General features: G+C 45.0%; 5 protein-coding genes across 9 annotated transcripts; 3 read left to right on the top strand and 2 right to left on the bottom strand.

Moving 5' to 3' along the window:
* LOC111138940 (huntingtin interacting protein K) lies at positions 1-12,345 on the bottom strand. 2 transcript variants are annotated; one of them, XM_022490975.1, is made up of 5 exons: positions 11,906-12,122; positions 11,511-11,566; positions 11,100-11,151; positions 7,776-7,832; positions 1-405 (listed from the first exon to the last, which is right to left on the bottom strand). In XM_022490975.1, exons 1-4 carry the CDS (start codon positions 12,065-12,067, stop codon positions 7,785-7,787), a joined length of 318 nt encoding a protein of 105 aa, XP_022346683.1. In that variant the 5' UTR covers positions 12,068-12,122; the 3' UTR covers positions 1-405; positions 7,776-7,784. The 2 variants fall into 2 exon arrangements, with proteins under 2 accessions (XP_022346683.1, XP_022346674.1); XM_022490966.1 differs by lacking the exons at positions 1-405; positions 7,776-7,832 and adding an exon at positions 10,785-10,951 and having other exon boundaries at positions 11,906-12,345.
* LOC111138903 (microfibrillar-associated protein 1-like) lies at positions 449-8,631 on the top strand. Its single transcript, XM_022490886.1, has 8 exons — positions 449-697; positions 1,896-2,025; positions 2,297-2,484; positions 3,006-3,114; positions 3,217-3,377; positions 4,905-5,064; positions 7,732-7,821; positions 7,916-8,631. Exons 1-8 carry the CDS (start codon positions 489-491, stop codon positions 8,096-8,098), a joined length of 1,230 nt encoding a protein of 409 aa, XP_022346594.1. The 5' UTR covers positions 449-488; the 3' UTR covers positions 8,099-8,631.
* An 18-nt stretch (positions 12,346-12,363) lies between the features above and the next one.
* On the top strand, positions 12,364-13,685 carry LOC111138915. Its single transcript, XM_022490913.1, has 2 exons — positions 12,364-12,791; positions 13,278-13,685. The coding sequence occupies exons 1-2, from the start codon at positions 12,384-12,386 to the stop codon at positions 13,533-13,535; spliced, it is 666 nt and encodes a 221-aa protein (XP_022346621.1). The 5' UTR covers positions 12,364-12,383; the 3' UTR covers positions 13,536-13,685.
* A 607-nt stretch (positions 13,686-14,292) lies between these two features.
* Positions 14,293-17,745, top strand: LOC111138911 (serine incorporator 4-like). Its single transcript, XM_022490900.1, has 8 exons — positions 14,293-14,310; positions 14,445-14,538; positions 15,191-15,286; positions 15,386-15,512; positions 15,914-15,986; positions 16,412-16,460; positions 16,607-16,760; positions 16,946-17,745. Exons 1-8 carry the CDS (start codon positions 14,293-14,295, stop codon positions 17,142-17,144), a joined length of 810 nt encoding a protein of 269 aa, XP_022346608.1. The 3' UTR covers positions 17,145-17,745.
* Positions 17,746-18,123: 378 nt separating this feature from the next.
* LOC111138924 (small EDRK-rich factor 2) lies at positions 18,124-19,884 on the bottom strand. Of its 4 annotated transcripts, none has more exons than XM_022490925.1 (3): positions 19,803-19,884; positions 19,086-19,194; positions 18,124-18,595 (listed from the first exon to the last, which is right to left on the bottom strand). In XM_022490925.1, the coding sequence occupies exons 1-3, from the start codon at positions 19,807-19,809 to the stop codon at positions 18,199-18,201; spliced, it is 513 nt and encodes a 170-aa protein (XP_022346633.1). In that variant the 5' UTR covers positions 19,810-19,884; the 3' UTR covers positions 18,124-18,198. The 4 variants fall into 4 exon arrangements, with proteins under 4 accessions (XP_022346633.1, XP_022346641.1, XP_022346661.1 ...); XM_022490933.1 differs by having other exon boundaries at positions 18,124-18,484; XM_022490953.1 differs by having other exon boundaries at positions 18,124-18,461.
* Positions 19,885-21,493: the final 1,609 nt, after the last annotated feature.

The following is a 21,493-nucleotide window of genomic DNA, read 5'->3' as shown; positions in this document are numbered from 1 at the left end:
AGCTTGAGTTATATGGTGATATAAAGGCTGCCATAGAAAATTCCAGAAGAACTAAAAGAGGGATTGAGCAACATTTTAATTTTCTGTTCCCACCTAAGTCACCCTTGTGTGCTGGGCACTGTTACAAATAATTCCCTTAAGGATATAGTTGAGGTGGAATAGCATGAATTTGTGATGGATGTAGTCTGCCTGTCTGGGGGGAATTTTTTCTGTTGTTTCACTGCCTGTCTTCCTCCACGTCATTGTATTCAGGCTCACCTTCTTTATCATTAGGGTTGGTATTCACAAGAATGTTTTCCTGTGATTTCGTCTTATCTGGAAACACCAATAGATGAACAAATAGATGGTTGGATAGTGGCTCTCTTCTTCTGCTTGAACTCTTGTTTACCAGGAATAGGGCTCTACCTGCAAAGGCAGAGGTTGAAAGACATTGGGAAAGAGGCTACTGAAACATAATAAGTTATCTTTATCACCCAGGTGAAATTTCGATGGAGAAAGTGAAGGTAAAACGCTATGTGTCAGGAAAGAGGCCAGACTATGCCCCTATGGAGTCCTCAGATGAGGAGGATGAAGAATTTCAGTTCATTAAGAAAGCCAAAGAACAAGAAGCAGAGCCTGAGGAACAGGAGGAGGATTCATCCAGTGACCCTCGACTGCGGCGTTTGCAGAACCGTATTAGTGAAGATGTGGAGGAGAGGTAATGACTAGTGTTAGGTTTCCTTGGACCTAAACCCCCACAAGTTAGTTAATAACAAGAGCAATAATAGCTAATATTTGCACAATACTCATTATGTGCCAGTCTCTGTTCCAAGTACATTTACTAATTCTTCTATAATCTACCCAATAACCTTATGAGGTATATATTATCCCAATTTACAAATGAGGAAGCTGAGGCACAAAGGGATCAGGAAAATAACATGATCGAAAGTATTCAAACAGCAAGTAGCTGCCAGTAAACAGCAGGTTACCTCTGGTTCAAAAACCCTAATTAATTCACTAAGGGAATAGAAAACACAAACCATTAGTTGATTGTTGAGGGGCAGAGGAGGTCTTAAAATTTGAGAAGCTGACTTAATTCACTCACTTCTCCTAAAGGCTAATGAGGGGAATGACACCAATAAAGCAGGAAAAAGGGCCTGATGAATGAATGGCCTCAGGTAGTAAAGGGAACCTCCAGTGAAGGATTCGGTATGTTGTGGTTGATTGAGACATTACCTTACAAAGTAGACCAGAGATCCCAAACTTTACAGTTCATATTGTCTTGGGAATTTTCTCAGGGAGCTCCTAGACCTACACAGTTCTATTTATTTTATTAAGTAGTTAGATCCAAATAATTCAGTAAATAGTCATGTCCTAACATTTAAAGCCATTTGAAAAATATAATACACATAAAAGAAAAAACACTTTTATTTTATTCTTACATAACTGTAATTACTTATTAGTGAGGTCTATGTGCCTCTGGAACACTGTCTACTTCTCAGACCTTGGAATCAGATTGGCACTGTCATTCATTTCCTGTTCCATATTGATCTGCATGCAGTAGTTGCTTTTCATACAGCCCCCCAAAATTCAGTTTCACAAACATAATGACGTCGGCCGAAAAGAAACCCAGTGTGATCTAATGTTGAAACTGAACTACTTGGAGCTATAAAACCATGCCAGTGCACCTATATGTTTGTTGCAGTGCCTCATGATGCCTCAGCTTACATTTAAGGTTTTAGGTCCAGCCTGACTATTTGCTCTGACACTTTGAATTGTTTTCTTTTATCTGCACCTCAGGCTTCAGTATTAATAAAAGCAAACATAACCTCTAGGTGCTCTATGACTAAGGAAATGTGGTTGATGCTCTCTCATTTTGTGACACTGGTGTTACACTTGAAGATGCTGTTTTTCAGATTGGCTCGACATCGGAAAATAGTGGAACCTGAAGTGGTAGGGGAAAGTGACTCAGAAGTGGAAGGAGATGCGTGGCGCATGGAACGAGAAGATAGCAGTGAAGAAGAAGAAGAAGAAATTGATGATGAGGTATAAAAAAGGAAAATGGAAGTTCTTTCTAGGCCCAAGAAAAAGTTGGGCAGCTGTTCTCCTTTGTTGAGCTCCCGAAGGCAATAAGCTTGCTGCTTTTGGCAGAACTCTGATCTAAGGTTCCCTATTTGTTGGAGATAGAATTGAAAATAAAATGATGTAAATTGTATTTACTCCTATCAGAATTTGTTAAATGCGATGAAGGGAAAATAAAAAGCTGCCTTAGAACATAGGTCATTGGGTTGACTGATTTGGACCCGTGACTTGACAGGAAATAGAGCGACGCCGTGGCATGATGCGTCAGCGAGCACAGGAGAGAAAAAATGAAGAGATGGAAGTCATGGAGGTGGAAGATGAGGGACGTTCTGGGGAGGAGTCAGAATCAGAATCTGAGTATGAAGAATACACAGACAGTGAAGATGAAATGGAGCCTCGCCTTAAACCTGTCTTCATTCGAAAGTAAGTATCTCACAAACCAGGCCTGAATCCACATAGTTACTACTTTCCAGGTCTCAGGATAGAAGCTTTTTTTCTATCTCATGCTCTTCTGAAGTATCAGCACTGAGTGAAAATCTGCCTAGTTCCCTACCTGTGCAGAATATTTGCTGTGGAATATCTTGGTGTTAACAGAGAGCCTGAGTTTGTTTTCACATCTCCCTTTCCAGTTAAAGAGCACATAATCTGCCCATGGTCCTATAAAGGACAAAATGAAAGTTGAAGAGAGAATTACTAATCCCTTCCTAATGACGAGAAATCCTACTACTTACAGTCCAGCAGTTTCTTGCTATTCAGGCAGTTCTCAAAGATGAATGGAGTTTTAATGCTCTGAATACCTGGGATGACTCCCAATTTTGACTCTTTGCGAAAAAATAGAACCAGCGATTGTTGGGCTTTGCCTGATTTGGATGGCACTTGAGTTAAGAGGATAAAGAGCTCCACTCTAAGGGCTTTGGGCAATTAACAGGACTCTCGTGCTACAGGAAGGACCGAGTAACAGTTCAAGAACGTGAGGCTGAAGCATTGAAACAGAAGGAGCTGGAGCAGGAAGCAAAACGCATGGCTGAGGAGAGGCGAAAGTACACACTCAAGGTACTGGGAGTGGCTTTGGCGATTGCACACGAGGCAGAGTGTACTTAGGCTTGTCTGAGGAAAATAAGGAAATCCAATAGGTGAACTGTTTTCCTTACCTAGATTGTAGAAGAGGAGACCAAGAAAGAGCTGGAGGAGAACAAGCGGTCCCTGGCTGCACTGGATGCTCTCAATACTGATGATGAAAATGATGAGGAAGAATATGAGGCATGGAAAGTTCGGGAGCTAAAGAGAATCAAGAGGGACAGAGAAGATCGAGAAGCGTGAGTAATAAGATGGACCTAGAGTTTAATATCAGTAATGGGATGGGTTCCTGGTGGGGTACCTCTGAGGCTCAACATAGACTGTGAGTTCCATTCCAGCTTTCTTTATGGTTCCTGCAATTGAGTGAGTTTTCCATAATTGGAATGTGCCTTATTACAATGAAATCATGGAAAAGAAACACTTTGTCAGTATTTCTCTGTGATAGAGTATCAGCCGATACTCCCTGTAGTTTTCTAGTAGACACACAGACGTTATGCACTATTAATCAGTTATCTGTTCTTGCATAAAAACCCAATCCAAAATTTGGTCACTTGGAACAATTGATTATTCCTCACAGTTTTCGAGGTGGCTAAGCAGTTCCTCTGCTGGTTTCACCTGGGTTCTCCCATGCAGTTGCATCCAACTGGAGGATTGGCTGGGCTAGAGTGTCCAAAAATCACTTCATTCACATGTCCAGTAGTTAATGCTAAACTGCCTTACTTCTTCAGTGGGCTAGATTGGCTTTCTTATGTAACAATCTCATGACAGTATTCCAAGAGGGCAAAAGTGGAAACTGGCAAGGTCTTTTAAGGTTCACATGTCACTTCTGCCAAAGGGGCATGCATACTCTGAGGTGAAGAATTTGTGGCCCTTCAAATAATTCGCCACAGTCACTATTGTTAGAGCAGAATCAGTTCTGAGCTGCATCACCCATTCTTGAAAATTACTAGGAGAGGGTAATCCCAGATTACAAAGGGAAACCATCAATAGAAAACGCTGTCCTCAGCCTGCAGTTTCTAAGATTTTTAATCCTGGGTTTCAAGAAGGAGTCCATGTACCCTTTAAAATTGTATACAAAATTACGTGTATTTGTGTTTTTCTGGAGAAAGAGGATCTATGACCCCCCCGCCCCCCAGGGTTTGTCACTGCAGTCTAATTAATGATGGTAACCCTTGGTTTGTGATACTAAGTACATATACAATTACTTTTTAAAAATACCAATAAAATGTGAACAAAGTTATGTTAAATCCTGATTTTTTTTAAAAGCCAAGTAGGCTTTTTAGGGAAGGGGAGTTACTAATATTGCAAAATCAAGCATAATAGTATGTCTGAACCTTATAAAGGCTAGAATGAACTTCTGGAAGTTTTCAATAATGAAGACCACCTTACCTTTTTTATTTGTTGGGCTCCTGATCTTTTTTTTTTTTTTTTTGAAGATTTTATTTATTTATTTGACAGAGAGATCACAAGTAGGCAAAGAAGCAAGCAGAGAGAGAGGAGGAAGCAGGCTCCCTGCTGAGCAGAGAGCCCGATGCGGGGCTTGATCTCAGGATCCTGGGATCATGACCTGAGCCGAAGGCAGAGGCTTTAACCCAGTGAGCCACCCAGGCACCCCTGGGCTCCTGATCTTAATTCCTAACAGGCAATAGGTATAATTAAAGAGAGTGAATAATGCTTAAAAGGAGATGAGACTCCATTGTGTTCAGATAATTTGAGTGTCTCTGAGGCGGGAATGATACTAATAAATAGTTTTGTTCTCTGTACAGGCTTGAGAAGGAGAAGGCAGAAATTGAACGAATGCGAAACCTAACTGAGGAAGAGAGGCGAGCTGAGCTTCGGGCAAATGGCAAAGTTATTACCAACAAAGCTGTTAAGGGCAAATATAAGTTCTTACAGAAGTATTATCACCGGGGTGCCTTCTTCATGGTAAGTGAAAATGGAGTGGGAAGGTTGGGCTGTAGAAATAACTTACTACTTTTGAGTTCTTTTCTCCCCCCAAGAATAAACTGTCTTGAGATGTTACTTCTACTCGCCAATGATCAGTTTTCTTACTTGCTTTTTGCCTCTGAAGAATATAAACCCAGTAGGAAAAAGCACTGGCAACAGGATTTTAGAAGTAGCAGCAACTTTTCTCTCTTTTGGCCCCAGCTCTCAGGAGGAAATGGTATAACAGAAGAATTGAGGAACTAAAAAGAGAGATAGTGAATTATATTGACAAAGACTATTTACATCCCTAAAATTAATTAGAGGTCACTATTCATAGCCAAGTAAGAAATTCTGTTCATGCAAATATTTGGGAGGCAGAAATTTAATTCACTTCGTTCTGAGCTGATAGAAAGTGATTAAGCCTGACTAACCAAAAAAAATGGTTTATTATCTAACTATTATGTATAATACCATCAAGATTTTGTTCTTCATATAAAGACCAAGGTCAAAATAGCAATCTGTTAACCCTGTATAAAGTGATGAGAACTTCTTCCAAATTATTTAGATTATACCAGTGATAACTTGTTAATGGAGAGATGTCAAGAAAGAGAATCGGAGAATTGATTGCACATATTACTGTAATAGCATATGGTTTGTTAAATTATTACCTGATGCAATGTGAGTTTGAATCAAAAAGCAGACTCGTTTTTTTAAATGCTGTACTGTCAAACCCTAAAAGTCCCTACTGCAGCTAGATTCCTGCCTTTCACTGTAGATAGCCGTAAAATCTAAACTTCAGTGGAAGGTTCCTTACTCCCCTCCAAAATCCATTTCAGTCTATTCAGCCAGAAATGTTTGCTTATAATGTAGTGTCCTGGCTCATGTAGTTTTCTAGACTGGAGTCACTGGAGATTGAATTATTTCTTTACTGCTTTAAAGTCATAAAGTTTCATTGCTTACACATTTGAGCAGCTTTAATAAGCTTCTGAGAGAAACAGTGCATTGCTAGCTAAGATACATAAGTAAAGAGTTATGTAAAAGTCTTTTAGTGCACATACTCAATGAACTCTTCTCATCCATATAAGGACAATGAAGTTAAAATACCTTCTGAGATTAAATGAGGGACTCAGCTTCTAACAAGGAGAAAAGTAAATCTCACAAAAACTCTTACCTTTAAAGCCTTTCTGTACCCAGGTGCTCATTTTTTAAGTGGGCTCCATGCAGAGCCCAACATGGGACTTGAACTCATAACCCTGAAATTAAGAGTTGCATAGTCTAGGGGCACCTGGGTGGCTCAGTCATTTGAGTGTCCGATTCTTGATTTCGGCTCAGGTCATGATCTCAGCGTTGTGAGATCAAGTCCCACGTTGGGCTGTCCTCTGGGTGTGGATCCTGCTTGGGATTCTCTCTCTCCCTCTCCTTCCCTACTCACTCTCTCCCCCTCCCTCTCTTTAAAAAAAGGGGGGGGGGGCGCCTGGGTAGCTCAGTGGGTTAAGCCTCTGCCTTCGGCTTAGGTCATGATCTTAGGGTCCTGAGATCGAGCCCCACATCGGGTTCTCTGCTCAGCAAGGAGCCTGCTTCTCCCCTCTCTCTCTCTCTCTGCCTGCTTGTCATCTCTGTCAAATAAATAAATAAAATCTTTTAAAAAAAAAAATTAAAAAAAAAGTTTTATGGTCTACCAGCTGAGCCAACCAGGAGCCCCAAGAGTACTACTGTTTGACACTGCTATAGGATATAAAATTACTACTCTCAGATGGGTTGCAACCTAAAATTGGGGCTAAGGCCATATATACTATACTATGACATAAGGATGAGTGAAAATACTGTGGGACTTCTGAAGAGGGAGATGTTTTACTTTGTAGGAGATGGAGAGAGATAACATGAAGGAGGGCACATTTAAGATGTGTAGCCTTTCTGAGTTCAGGTAGGAAGACATTCCAGGTGAAGGGACTAGGAGTGGAGGCAAAAAGCATCATCTGTAAAGGGAATTGGCAAGGAGAGGTAGATTACAGCTTTATGGTATTTGGCCTTGACTACTGTAGAGGAGGAGTTGTGCATATTTAACAAAACAATCACCAGAAGTTTTTGAGCAAGGCAGAGATACAAAAGTATGTTTTAGAAACATTAGTCTAGTGGCAGTGTGTAAGGTTGATTCTAAGAAAAACTATAATAACCCAGGGAATTCGAATTTGTAAATGGCAATTCATTATGCACAAAGTTTACATAAATTCTGAATCTGGGTAATTGAGAAAATGTTGGCCCTATTAACAGAAGTTAAATCAGAAAGAGGCCAATTTGAAAAGGTTAGGGAAATGATTTTCACTTTAAATGTGAGTCTGAAGTCCCAACAGAATATCCAAGCTAACTATATAGTGGGCAGTAGAAAATTCAGGATGAGATTTGAGAGGCTTCTACAGAGTTGAAATCATATGACTGAACATACTGGGTGCAGAGAGAATATAGCCAACCTTCAGGAAACATCCACATTTAGGAAGAAAAAAAAAGACAACACAAAGAGAAAGGAGTATCATATCCTCAACTAGATGTAAGCTCTTGAATAGGTTTAGTACCCTCATTCTTTGTATCCCTTGTTGTAGAGATTAATAAATTAGTGGTTTGAATGTATGGGTAATGAAAACCACAAGATTGATAAGACTCTTTTTACAGGATGAGGATGAAGAAGTATACAAGAGAGATTTCAGTGCACCTACCCTGGAGGATCACTTCAACAAAACCATTCTTCCCAAAGTCATGCAGGTATGGGTTACCTTAAGAACATGAGAGAGAAAAGTTATGTATTGAGGACTTGATGTTTGGTGGTATAACTCATCATCTATCCTTCCTTGATCAGGTCAAGAACTTTGGGCGCTCTGGTCGAACCAAGTACACCCACCTTGTGGATCAGGACACCACCTCTTTTGACTCAGCATGGGGCCAAGAGAGTGCCCAGAACACAAAGTTTTTTAAACAGAAGGCAGCTGGGGTACGAGATGTATTTGAACGACCATCTGCCAAGAAGCGGAAAACTACTTAGAGTTCAACTACTTCCAGCTGTGAGGCACAGGCAATGTCTCAGCATCTGGTCATTGATTTGCTTTTACCATTATTTACATGGCCCCTGTATCCAGCCTATTGGACCTACTGCCATACTTGTGACACTGGGCAACCCAGTCTTTGAAGGTGCTTTGTGAGGTTTGGACTCATCCTGAGAAACCCACAGAAAAGCACTATCCAGGTAGGATCAGAGGCTCCCCACTTAAAACCATTTCTGAGAAATCTACATTTCATCACTACTCTGCCTTCCCAAATTCACTTGGGACTATTCCAGATTTCTTTTTCCAGCCTCTTAGCTTGGGTTAGAAACATGGGCATGTAAGTGGACAATGCTACCTTGTAGTAAATCTAAGCTCACAGATACCTGTTTTTGCATTTCTGGTTGAAGTCAGTTTTTCTAGGTGAACATATTTTTTGATCCATTTATGTGTGTGTGTCAAGAAATAAAAAAATCATACACCAAGGGTGCCTGGGTGGTTCAGTTGGTTAAGCGTACAGCTCTTGGTTTCAGCTCAGGTCATGATCTTGTGGTCGTGGGATCAAGCCCCACGTTGAGCTCCTTGCTCAGCTCAGAGTTGGCTTTGGATTCTCTCTCCTTATGCCATTCCCACTGCTTTCTCTCTCTCTCCCTCTAATAATCTTAAAAAACCCTACACCAAGAGGTTTCTTATGATACTGGAAATAAAATGTGCAGACTGACAAGAATCTACCTATTAAATAAGACAGCAAAGAATTATTGAGCAAAGAGTGTTTCGCATTTTGATTGTCACCTTTGATCTTAGAAACAAACTAAGACACTGGATAGTCTGTACTCTAAGTGGCACCCAGATTTACTCCATGAGCAGATATATGTATGGTATTCTTTGCTCTCTAAAATACAGCTGTATTAGAACAAAAGTTGACCCATGAAATGGGAAAACCAAGTACTTACTTGTTTATATGTCTACATATAAACAGCCAGTTTATATGTATCAAGGAGGGTATAGTGTTCTCCAAGTTGTAATTTAAAGACATTGAACTAGAGTTAAATTCGGTGGTTTTGCACTTAATATTTATTACATAACCACCATGCACATGGCAGAGCACTAGGGTCCTAGGGGTTATAAGGAATGACATTTCATCAGTGGGGAGGCTCTTTCTCAATTACATAAAGAGATGAGACGGCCAAGGTCTTTTTACCATCTTTTAAGTGCCCCACTGGAAGAAACATTCACAAATCTTTCATGTCCTAAAAAATCTGAATATAAATTACTATGAGGTAATAAACACATAAAGACGTCATATGTGTGTGCCAGAGGGATACAATTTAAGAATTATCCTAGAGCCAAAATGAGAATAAAACACTGAAATTCTTTTAAGAACACGTTTATAGCTGCTATCTGAGTGTCCACTCTGAGGCAGGTATTAGGCCAAGCTTTTCACATTCACCAACTCCTCAGTTCTTAAAACAACCTATCAGGTATATATCATTTTACAGTTGGGGAAACAAGTTCAGTAAGGATGAATTGGCCAAAGGATAATCAACTCTTAAAATAAAACTGTCTTGTCTCCAGGAAATGGAATGTAAGATATAGTGTTGTGGCAGTTCAGAATTCAATTAAATCAACTTCGTAAATTAAAGTCATAGATTAGGGCACCTGGGTGGCTCAGTTGGGTGATTGCCTTTAGCTTGGGTCATGATCCTGGAGTCCCACATTGGGCTCCCTGTTCAGTGGGGAGTCTGCTTCTCCCTCTGACCCTCCCCCTTCTCGTGCTCGCTCTCATTCTCTCTATCTCAAATAAATAAAATCTTTAAAAATAAAATCATAGATTAATTCTGCATAAGACCTAAGCTTTGATATCTTTTTTGAACTTAACCATGTTTCCACCTCAGTACCTAAATTCTAACTCTTACGGGGCTTATGAACAGGGTGTCTGGGTGGCTCAGATGGTTAAGCACTCAGCTCTTGATTTTGGCTCAGATCATGATCTCAGAAGCATGAGATTGAGCCCCATGTCAGGATCCATACTGGGGATAGAGCCTGCTTGGGATTTTCTCCTTCTCCCACTGTCCTCTGACACATAAAGATGTCACATGTGTGTACCAGAGGGATACAATTTAAGAATTATCCTAGAGCCAAAATGAGAATAAAACACTGAAATTCTTTTAAGAACACATTTATAGCTGCTATCTGAGTGTCCACTGTGAGGCAGGTATTAGGCCAAGCTTTTCACATTCACCAACTCCTCAGTTCTTAAAACAACCTATCAGGTATATATCATTTTACAGTTGGGGAAACAAGTTCAGCCACGACACACACCCACTGTGTGCTCTTAAAAAAAAAAATTTTTTTTTTTTTTCAAAAGTCTTACGAACAAGATTGGTGGTATATAAACCACCCTAGAGACCCATGCCATGGGCTTCAGCAACCTTGCTGAGATTCCAAATATATCCTAAATACTACTGAAGGCTAGTCAGATGAATGACCCTGACCTGCTTCCCAGTATTTACATGTGAACATGAGGTCATGAGGTACCATTCTAGACTGATCCTTCACATGATTTCATTAACGCCTGGGGCTGGAGGGGAGTTGCTTAAATTCAGTTATATTCCAACATGTAAGTTTCCCACAATAAAATACAGTATAATATACATAACACTCGATCCAAGATGATATAACTGCAAAAAAAGAGAAAAAAAAGGCTACATCTTTATTGAAATAAAATAATCCAATGAGTGGGTCTGAGAAAGCACAAATCAGTTGGTCAGGGCAATAAGAGCCTCTACCACGTTGCCCATGTGTTCCCTCAAGCTCCGTTCTGCAGCTGCTCTTGAGATCTCCATCTCTGTCATCTGCAGGAAAAGGATCGACGATGTTACCTAAGTTTCTTCTGGGGCATTAAAATGCCACCAAGACTTGCTGACTCGACTTGTTTCAGTAAACAACCCCAATTAACCAATGTAAGCTCTGCCCATAGGCTAGGTAGGCATTACTACTCACTATCAGCTCCAGATCTTCCTTCTTAATGGTGACTTTGGCCAGTTCCTTCTCCCTGCAAATATTCATGTACATTAGTCCTCATTCTCTACCTCCACCATTAACTCTCATTCTCAGCTGTGCCTTACAAATAAATGACTCCCAACGAACACTGCTGAGTGAAAATACAAAATGACTCTCACGCCCTCACCTAACATCCCCATCCCCTCCCCTCTTTAGTCTTTACAGCAGGCAGCAGGTGCTGTCAGGCCTTTCCTTCCACCAACAAGAAAGTAAGGTTGTAAACTTCATACACATAGAAATCGGTGACAGAGCTGAAGAACGGTACAAGGTACAAACACTTAACGATAGCTTTTATTTTCGTTTGGGGGGAAGTGAGGAACTGGTAGGGCTGACTGCCTACGGAAGACTTACCGCTCCTGTTTGGCTTTCTGCTCCCGGGACCGTCTATCTCCAATTACGGACATGGCCTATGAGAAAAACAGATCTCCTTACCGCTCTGACACCCACAATTCCCAATAATCTAAAAAGGTGTAAGAAGCGGGCAGCGGGTTGTGTGTGTCTATTCACATGACGAGTGTATCAGGAACCAAGGCCTAGGTTTAACTCAATTCTGTGCACCTTAGGGCCACTTTAAACACCATCTCCATCAAGCTCCCTTTCGCAAGCGGCGGGCTCCAGTGACGGTTTCCCTCGTGACTCCTCTCGCCAACCGGACAGGAAGCCCGTCCTGGAGCCAGGATTCCGGTTACAATCTGAGAGGCCCCTCAGCTCTCAGCCCGCCCAGACACGCTCACGGCCAACCTCACCGTCTCCAGATTGGAACTCTGGATCTCCTTCTCCTCCGCGTAGTCGGTGACTCTCTCCAGGTCCGCTGCACCGCTGTCATGCTTGCGTGGCTTCTCGGGAGGCCGCTCCGGGCCGCTGGTCTCCGTCTCCAACTCCAGCTCCACATCGCCCTCGGTAGCCATATCGATCCCACTGTGCCGCTGCACAGGCCCCGCCCCACTCACGAAGACTTCCGGTAGCTTCCCCGAAACTTCCGCCGGGAGAGGATGAGGCGGGGCTGACCTCGGGCCACACCTTCACTAATGTTCTGGATTCTGGAAACTTCAGCCAGGAAAGCGGGTAGCCTCTCAGACTTTTGGAGGTTTTAGTGTTTTCTGCAAGGCCCTCTCCCACAGCTAACCACTCCAGACCTTCCCATCCAACATCCTTCTCACCTAGATCCTACCCACTCCATCCCAACCCTCCTCCCCTGCCCCCAATTCCGTTCAACCAGGAAGGATGACGTCTAAACCTAAACCAATTAGGAATGCTAATCCACTAGAGGCCAGATTTGCAAACTGCTCCCCAATCTGGAGAGAACAGCCTGTGTGGCCCAAAGGCCCTGGAGAAAGAGTAGCTTTACATCGACATTTGCATTCATCACATCCTGGAGGTCGGTGTTCTTTTCCTGATGTCCGTCCCCGTTCTTCTTTAGAGTGGGTGACCACCCCCATCACTGTGGCAGCCCATGGCGGAGGACAAACGAAAGCTGCTACTTTCTCATCTACCTTCCATCTGGTAGACCTAGGCCTAATCCCTGGGACAAGGATGGCGGGTGCAAAGGCTGTCACAGGCCCCAGCACCTCCCTCCGCCTGGCACAACGCACTGAAGTCAGCAGTATTATGGTGAATCCTCCCTTCTATCAGGTGAGCGTATACTTGGGCAGAGGGGCTTGAAAGGTCCCCTGATCAAGAACTATCTGAAAAAAATGTAAGGGAATGGTAACTGAAGCTGGGGAGGAAAACCCACAGGAGCGAATAAAAATGATAGGCATTCCTTTCACCTCGGAAGCCTTTCCGTTTCTTTGCCCCTGAGACTAGGATCATTAAACCTCTCCTTCCACTTCCCAGTACCAGATCTGTAGGTTTACAGAAAGGTGAGAGGCCAGGTGTGACTTAGGCTTTTAGGAAGGTCTGCTCAAGCCTGCATCATCTCTTAGGATCAAAGCTCTACTTGATGTCAGTGGAAGGCAATCCTAAATAGCTTGGAACCAGATTCTCATAATTCCTGAGTAAAAGGAGAGAAGAAAAGGGAAAGGGAAATTTTGGAATTCAGCCTCATGGGTTAATCTAATGCATATATTAATGTAAGCTTTTCCTCAGCAAATCTCCATCTTGTTGCTCAACCCCCAGGTGTCCTGCTGTGGGCCTGTTCCCTGTACCTGCTGCTGCCATTCTAGGTGCCCCCTTGTCACAGAATCTACTTGTAGCCGCCTGTTCTACATCCTCCTCCATCTGGGGTCCTCAGCAGTCTGCTGCCTCCTGCTGTCAAAGAGAGTAGTGGAAAAGGTCTGGGGGAAGGAACATGGGGTAAGTGAGAGGGTTCGGGTTGCCAACAGGAAAAGGAGAAAAAGAAGAAACCCTCAGACAAAAGATTCAGACTGGGGGTAAGGGACAAGTGAATGGATATACCCATGAGAAACAGGTACCTCTCTATACATGATGATTTGCCCTGCCATTTCTCACATGCACTCTCCCTCCAGATCCAGATGCCCTCAGGGTTGTGTGCCCATCTGTTTGGCCACCCTCATTGCCCAGTGCTCAGTGGCTCTGGAGCTGTGTACCGAGTATGTGCAGGAACTGCCACCTTCCACCTGCTGCAGGCCGTGCTACTTGTCCAGCTCCATTCCCCCACCAGCCTGAGGGCACAGCTCCATAACAGGTTTGTGTATATACACTTTGGGTGGGGTAAGGATGAGGAGGGAAGTAAGCATAAGCTGAGTAAAGGAAATTCCAAGATAAAGTGTGTAAAAACTCCAAAAAAAGCTTTAAGTTCCTGCTTCCGCCATACTTACTGTGTGACCATGAGCCCCATGTACTTACCCTCTTTGAACATCTAATTTTTAAAATGAAGCTAATTGTGGGGTTATTATATGCAAACCCTTTGTCAACTGTGAAACATTGTCCAGATGTTATTACGTGGTATCTGAGAGAATTTGGAATAGGCTAGGATGGGCCTGTTTCCAGACCCTCTCACATGGGACTGGATCCTCCCTTCCTATATTTAGTTGTCTCTTCTCTCCCCTTTCCTATAGTTTTGCTTTCTCCTTTGCCTTTTCTTGAGTCTTGTTTTGTCTCCTAACCAGCTTCTGGCTCCTCAAACTGCTGTTCCTGCTAGGTCTCTGTGCTGTTGCCTTCTGCATCCCCGATGAGCATCTCTTCCCAGGTACCTTCCATCTCATATCCTAATCAGCAGGCGTAAGCTAATAGATGTTCTAAGAAAAAGTGAGGGTAGGGAAAAAAAAACAGGAGTAATGACATGGTCAGCTACATTTTCCCACTGGTGCCACCTACTTGCAGCCTGGCATTACATTGGCATCTGTGGAGGCTTCACATTCATCCTGCTGCAGTTGGTGCTTATCACAGCCTTTGCCCATTCCTGGAACAAAAACTGGTAAGGTGCACCTAACCCTAAAGGGTCTTCCTGGGAAGGTTGTCTGACCTGGGAAGGTTGTCCAACCCAGTGTGGTCGAACAAAAGGCATGACAGGTCAGTGGTCCCTAACTTCCCACTAAGCAGTACCAAAAAGTTCAGAAACATGACTCTGTGGGCTAGGTGGGATGGGTAGTAACACCAGTGTTCTGGAAGAGGGGGAATAGTAATGCGCAAGAAGAGTTGGAGCCCCAAGCCACTGTCCACCTCCTACCCTTAGGCAGACTGGTGCAGCCCAAGACTGCTGCTGGTTCTTGGCGGTACTGCTGGCCACCCTGGGATTCTACAGCATGACAGGTGTGGCAGCTGCACTCCTGTTCCGCCACTACACACACCCAGCTGGCTGCCTACTCAACAAGATGCTGCTTAGTCTGCACCTTTGTTTCTGTGGCCTCCTCTCCTTTCTCTCCATCGCTCCCTGCATACGCCTCAGTGGGTACATGCCTTGCAACATTCCAAATCTAGAAGGCCTTTAGTATAGAAAAATTCATTAGCTTCCCTAATCTTAGTCAATTGCCTGCTTCCTCCTAAGGGTAGGGAGAAGTATAGATTGGGGTTTGAGTGGAAGAAACTTCTTCTCTGTAGACAAAAGCAATGATCTCCATTCTCCCCAGGGCAACCCCGTTCTGGCCTTCTACAAGCCTCTATCATCAGCTGCTATATCATGTACCTGACTTTCTCTGCACTGTCCAGCCGTCCTCCAGAGAATGGTAAGGACCAGACCTGGACTCCCCAGGTTAAAACTTTTTTTGTTCCTGCCAAATACTTAGCTCTTTGTTCTTACCACCTTTCTTGTTTCCCCTTCTCAGTATTCCTTGAAGGACAAAATCACACTCTGTGCCTCCCTGGCCTAAGTAAAGTGGAATCGCAAACACCAGATACTTATCTGGCAGTGCTAAGTGCTGGCATCATGTATACTTGTGTCCTTTTTGCTTGGTGCGTAAGGTATCAAGGGGAGAGGTATGAGAGAAGGGAGAATACCCAGGACAGAGAAGGATGGTCAGGAGACTGTCTGGGACCATGGTTTATTTGAACTTTAGAGCAAGACAAGAGTGAGGGAAGTTCCCCATAAACAGAAACAATTTCTAAAAATAGCACTTGTCAGATGATCTGTATTAGATGAAGGGGGTAGGGAGAATGACTTGAGAATTAAAAATATGTACAAAGGTTTTAGGGCCCTCACATGATGAGATTTATAAATATTTGGGGGAAACAGGCTCTTGAAATAGAATACCCTCCTGAGGATTACCAATATGGACCAGCTAACAGTACATACGCTCAGGCAATCCTCCTGCTATTTGACTGGACCTGCTTGAGAACTGTCTCTTCTTTCTCAGCAATGAGGCTTCCTACCTGGCTGAGGTATTTGGGCCCTTGTGGATTGTCAAGGTTTACAGCTACAAGTTCCAGGTGAGGATGGAGAGCTCAACAGCCCCAATGCCGTTCCCCCCTCACACACAGACAAAGATACACACACATCCTACCAACCTCTACCCAGAATGCTCAGATTCTAGCTGCTGTTACCTTTTATTAAGTACCCACAATGTGCTAAGCACTGTGCTACTTTACATTCATCATCTCATTTAATTTAATCCTCACAACAACCCTGTGAGGTAGGTATTTGCTCCATTTTACAAATGGAGAAGTTGAGGCACAAAAGGTTAAACATCTTACCAAAGTTTTCATAGCCAGTTATATGCTGGAGCTAGAATTTGAACCCAGGCGTGCCTCCACTTTTTACGCCAGACTAATCTTTTCAAAGCAGAATTTCCTGTATTAATACCCTCACATTCTTTAAAAAGTCATTCCAAAACATGCTGCCTTTTGTTTTACAGAAGCCCTCACTCTGTTTCTGCTGCCCTGAAACAGTGAAACCAAAGGAAGGTGAGTGTCATTAAGAATGTCCCTAAAAAAGTGTAGATTTCTGCAGAGTGCCAAAGAGCCCTGGAGCGCCTTCACAAAAGAAACTGGGGGAGGAGGGAAGAAGTGTTTCAGCCATACTGCTGCTAGCAGTCCTTCCCTCTCTCCAGGCCAGAGGGGTGGGGCTGTCAGGCCAGCTGACCGAGACACCTCTCCAGCTCCTCCAGCACAAGCCCAGCATCTCTCCTACAGCTATTCTGCCTTCCATTTTCTCTTCTTCCTTGCATCACTCTATGTCATGGTTACCCTTACCAACTGGTTCAGGTAGGATGGAAGTGGGCCTGGGATATATATACTCCTGAAAACCTGTTTTAGGAAGAGCAATTTAAGGCCAGTCCTAAGGGTTCTCAGGTGACACATGGGTCCACCATTATCTTTGGTGGGGAGGTAGGACAGGTCTGAAAGGTAAGGTCCTATGTATTCTCTAACCAGAGACTTTGGTTTCACAGCTATGAGGGAGCAGAACTGGAAAAGACCTTCACCAAGGGTAGCTGGGCTACCTTTTGGGTCAAGGTTGCCTCATGCTGGGCCTGTGTACTCCTCTATCTTGGGCTGCTATTGGTACCACTCTGTTGGTCCCCCACCCAGGACTCCCAGCCACCTCCTACATTCAGGGGACCCGGCCTTCGCATAAGTACTGCAAGGTAACAAATACTCAGTCCAGGTACTGTTAACTGGGGTTCCCTTAAGGTCATACTCCCTGTCTTGACTCAGGAACTGCCCAGCCCAGCAGGTACCTCAAGGACACAATGGGCAGTTATCTCCCCTTTTAGTCAGTACTATTTTTGAACAGGAGATAGTGGCCATACATACTCTAATGCCATGGGCAGAGTGTCTCACTCACTGGAGCTAGTGTTACATCTTTACCCCAGCTCAAGAACCTAACTCCCAAGTCAGCAGCTCAGGAACCACTGCTGATCCCAGCAGACAGTGCGGCACTAGCCCTTTCCTGGCTCTCACAGTGGAGATGGGGGCAGGGAAAGACCAACAGGGACTGAAGACTTACTTGGCTCTACCCTTGGAGATAAAAAGAAAAACAAGCAGTTCAGCCCTGGGCACAGGGAGATAAGCAGCCCAGAACAAGCCAGGACACAGAAAGAAAGAAACAGAGACCACCCTAGGTTTTATCCTGATCTTGAGGTCAAAGGAAGTGGGAAGACAAAAACCACCCTCATTCCATGAAGAATGACAGAACAGAAGAGAATGTGAACACTAGAGAGCAACTGACCGTGGGAAGTCAGTGAGCAGCAGGATTTGGGGGCCAACTTTCAAGCAAAGTTTCAGGCGAGCAAAATGAGGAAGAATGAGAAAGAGGGGCATAAACTTAGGTCTTGAAGCCTTCCTTCTTAGACCCTCAACTCCATCCTTGGGATGGTGTTCAAGGTCTGGGTGGGGGACAAAAATCACAGAAAAGAAGTTCCTAAAGTTCTTAGAGGATTCCTCTACCACATACTTGGAGTACTTGTCTGTTTGTTGTAGTAAAATAAAGAATTTCCTCTGTGATGTTTCACTTAGTCTATATATCTACAACCTTTTAGAATCTAAAGTTCTCTCCCCTTTTGGTGGAAAAGGGCAGCCATTCCTCCATCCCCATCCCCCCAAATCCCCAGTCAAACCAGGCGCTCAAGAAATTACAAAGCTACTTTTAATACTTTGGGGTGAGCCCCACAGGAATAAAAAACACTGGGAAGGGGTAACCCCCTCACCCCCAGGCGTGGCCCAGGGGGAGAGAGGCTACCTGAGGGGAAGGAAGCACAAAAGGGACCCGCTGCAGACTCAGGGCAAAGGGAATGCCATCGGTGCTGGGACCTGTGAGCACTACAGGAGAAAACGCGAGCGTGGTGGGACTGGCTCCAGGCACACAGGCGAAGGGCAAGAGGGTTGGACACGAAGCCACAAAGCTACTTGGGTTCCTCCTTCTTCTCGTTTGCCTTTTTCTGCTTCTGCTGCATGATCTCCGAGTCCCTGGGGGTAGAGATGATGGGGCACTGGGAGGTACCAGAGGGCAAAAAGGACAAGATGCAGGGGGATGAAGGGCACAAAGGATAAGATGGAAGTGGATGGGACAAAATTCAGCGTGTGCCTGCTGTATTCCCACCCTAGGAGAACAAGAGGAAGAGAGCTGAGGCTTAAAAGGCAATCAGTCTCTATCTGGCTGTTGCCTAAGGGGTCAGAAGTCTGGCCACACAGGCCCAAGGCTATTCTTTGCTGAGTACCACACCCAGCAACACCACTGAGAAGGTTGGGAGAAGGGAGGAGAAACTGAACACCAAAGAGGGCCGTAAGTACCGTGCTGTCATAACCACTACTGCATTTGAAATGTGAAGCTCCCTGCCCTTGCCCTTAAGGTCAGACTCCGGGGCACTCAGAAATCAACCGAGGGCAGGCACCCGCCCCAGTCCCTTCCTGTCAGGCTGTGAGCTAACAATTTAGAGGGTGGGGAGGAAACAAAACTCTAGAGGAAGCAATGCACTCTGCCCCTCACTAGTCCAGACGTACACCCTGAGGTAGCTCTCTTTCCTGGTACAACCCTCGGTCTAGCCCAGGTCTCACCCCTCCCCTCCCTTCCCTTCCCCTCCCTGGGGCTACCTCTGCTTGCGGGCGGCAGCAGAAAGCCCGTCATCTCGGCGCTTTCCCTTAACCGAGTCGCTCTGCTTTTTCATATTCTTCTGGCGGGCGAGCTCGCGCTGGTTACCGCCTAAAGAAAGAAGGTAAAAGGTGAGGCGCAGGGGGCCTTTATGGCCACACACAGGCGACCCTCCTCCCTCACCCGGACACCAGCAGGGTCCAGCGCTTATTCCTCGGTCCCGACACCGGCCCATTTTGGGGCCTAGCCTACTGAGTGGGGCAGGAGGATGGGGGTTGCTGATGGCAAGCTGCCACGGGGCAGGTCAGACTGGGAGGTGGAAGAACAACGGTTCCGAGGAGCCCGCGTGTTTCGAGTTTCGGGGCGGCACGGGGTTCCAGACTGGTGGTGATGTGTGGACAGTTTGGGTCTCTGTGGGGGATGGGCTGCGACCTGGAGTAGGGGTCTCTGGGCCTATCACCAGCGCGGGGCTTTTCGCCACGGCGCGGAAGGTCGCGGAGGGCCTTTGCTTGACTGGAGCGGGAGAAGGGGGAGGGGGTTCTCAAGAAGTGGCGGTGGGCAAAAGGCCGATTTCCGGCGCCGAGTGTGAGGGTCTCAAAAAGCGTTTCCAGAGAAAGGCCCTGCTGGGGAAGCCAGGAGGAGGTCACGGCCAAGATTCGGCAGTCGTGTTTAGGGTGGACGGGGAGAAAGGGGTAAGAAGAGAGGGTCTCAGTGCTCACGGGTCATGGCGACGGCAGCGGCTCCGGCCTGCCTCCGTTGCGTCCCCTCGTTCTGTCCGACGTTGCAGGCCCCGCCCCCTTCTCCAAGCGTAACGAAGTCGTCCTTTCCTCCCCGCCCCTTTGAGCCTGGGCTCAGTCTCTCATTGGACAGAAAGAAACACGTGGGGCTGCGAGCCACGCTTCAGCCCGGGCGGATATGGGGCGGAGGTTCGCAGGCCGAGTGCGCTGCGTGGGGCGGGGCTTCCTGAGCTAGGCGTTGGGTCGGGCGGGGAGAAAGTAGGCCGGGTCACGTGGGCAGGGTGGGGGTGGAGGGGTGCGGCTGGCGATGTGGCGTTCCCGCGGGCTCGAGCACGTGACTTGGCAGAGTGATTTCATGCGGGGTCCGTTTGGGACGCCGACAAACTCGCCCAAGGGGAACGGTAGGGAATGGAGGGCGGGGTTTTGGGGGGCCGTAATGGTTTACTCTGTTCTGTATTATCAGGACTCTGGTACTTCTGTATTATCAGTACTTGGCCCTGTTACTCAGGATTTATCCCCCAGTAACCACCTATGTAGACACGAGTTGTTCACCTATAAGGTAAAGTCAGGTACAAACGTAACTTTCAGAAACCCCCTTCCAACTACATTGTACCCTCACCGCAAACCCCTCCCACAGAAACTAGCAGCCACATCCGTGTGTCCTAAAACTTTAGTCCTGTTCGTTTCCCACAGAAATATTGAATGGGAAGATGACAATAGTTTGGAAATTTTGGAGAACCCGAAAATCACAGACTATGGAGTTGGATCAGAGACTAAGAGACTGGGAAATGCACATACTGTGAACATTTCTCCCTCTGGACGTTTCCCCAGTATACTACTGGCTTATGAAAGAATAAGGCAGGAAGCCTGGGCATTAAACTCATTCTCCTCCCCAGCTCCACTGTCTACAATCCTCCCCACCAGTCCTGAGGATTTCATTGGATAAAGGAGAAATGCTTAGGAAATATCACAGGAAAGGACTGTTTGTAAATTTTATTATGTGATTCTCTCCAGTTGGTGCTCATAGCAAAACGGAGCTGAGTCTGGTACTTCAGACTAGCTTCCCCCTCAACATAGACCTGATGGGAAGGCAATGAAGCTCAGTGCCATCCTCACAGTTTTTGCCAAGCCAAAGTATCACTTGAACTACTATTACTTAAAATGTACCAAACTTATGGGACGCCTGGGTGGCTCAGTTGGTCAAGCGGCTTCCTTCCGCTCACTCAGGTCGTGATCCCAGCGTTCTGGGATTGAGTCCCACATCAGGCTCCTTGCTCTGCAGGGAGCCTGCTTCTCCCTCTGCCTCTGCTGCCACTCTGCCTGCCTGTGCTCTCTCTTTCTCTCTCTGACGAGTAAATAAATAAAATCTTAAAAAAAAAAAAGTACCAAACTTAAATAAAAGTTATAAATCAAACTTCATAATCCTTTAGTAAATTTAAAATTGGTATCACCTGACCACAAACAGAAAGTAACTTTCAAAGTCAAAATTCAATACAATGAAAATGAAATATATTATCAAATTCTACCAAAATAATATCATTGTCAACGATGCTGAGCCTGGGGCCTGCCCTCTCTTTCTTAAAAAGATAAATTAACAAGCTTTAGAGAGGTAATATGGCATATGTCTTTGAAACTAAAACTTTCTCTTGATACAGATTAACAATAATTTTTAT

The sequence above is a fragment of the Enhydra lutris genome, unplaced genomic scaffold (genome assembly GCF_002288905.1).
Source record: "Enhydra lutris kenyoni isolate GAN:26980312 unplaced genomic scaffold, ASM228890v2 scaffoldscaffold4, whole genome shotgun sequence".
NCBI classification, from domain to species: domain Eukaryota; kingdom Metazoa; phylum Chordata; class Mammalia; order Carnivora; family Mustelidae; genus Enhydra; species Enhydra lutris.
The sequence above is the reverse complement of the archived record's forward strand: the minus strand, read 5'-3'. Positions and strand labels throughout refer to the sequence as shown.

Excerpts from the sequence above, each read along its gene's own strand:
- LOC111138940 (XM_022490966.1), bottom strand. The coding sequence starts at position 12,067 with ATGGCTACCGAGGGCGATGTGGAGCTGGAGTTGGAGACGGAGACCAGC. Across the intron at positions 11,567-11,905 it reads AGAGTTCCAATCTGGAGACG|GCCATGTCCGTAATTGGAGA; the intron begins GTGAGGTTGGCC and ends TTTTTCTCATAG. Across the intron at positions 11,152-11,510 it reads CAGAAAGCCAAACAGGAGCG|GGAGAAGGAACTGGCCAAAG; the intron begins GTAAGTCTTCCG and ends GAATATTTGCAG.
- LOC111138924 (XM_022490925.1), bottom strand. Across the intron at positions 18,596-19,085 it reads GCTGCCGCCCGCAAGCAGAG|GGTGGGAATACAGCAGGCAC; the intron begins GTAGCCCCAGGG and ends TTGTTCTCCTAG.
- LOC111138903 (XM_022490886.1), top strand. The coding sequence starts at position 489 with ATGGAGAAAGTGAAGGTAAAACGCTATGTGTCAGGAAAGAGGCCAGAC. Across the intron at positions 3,115-3,216 it reads GGCGAAAGTACACACTCAAG|ATTGTAGAAGAGGAGACCAA; the intron begins GTACTGGGAGTG and ends TTCCTTACCTAG. Across the intron at positions 7,822-7,915 it reads TTCTTCCCAAAGTCATGCAG|GTCAAGAACTTTGGGCGCTC; the intron begins GTATGGGTTACC and ends TTCCTTGATCAG.
- LOC111138915 (XM_022490913.1), top strand. The coding sequence starts at position 12,384 with ATGACGTCTAAACCTAAACCAATTAGGAATGCTAATCCACTAGAGGCC. Across the intron at positions 12,792-13,277 it reads TGAATCCTCCCTTCTATCAG|GTGTCCTGCTGTGGGCCTGT; the intron begins GTGAGCGTATAC and ends CTCAACCCCCAG.
- LOC111138911 (XM_022490900.1), top strand. Across the intron at positions 16,461-16,606 it reads AACAGTGAAACCAAAGGAAG|GCCAGAGGGGTGGGGCTGTC; the intron begins GTGAGTGTCATT and ends CCCTCTCTCCAG. Across the intron at positions 16,761-16,945 it reads ACCCTTACCAACTGGTTCAG|CTATGAGGGAGCAGAACTGG; the intron begins GTAGGATGGAAG and ends TTGGTTTCACAG.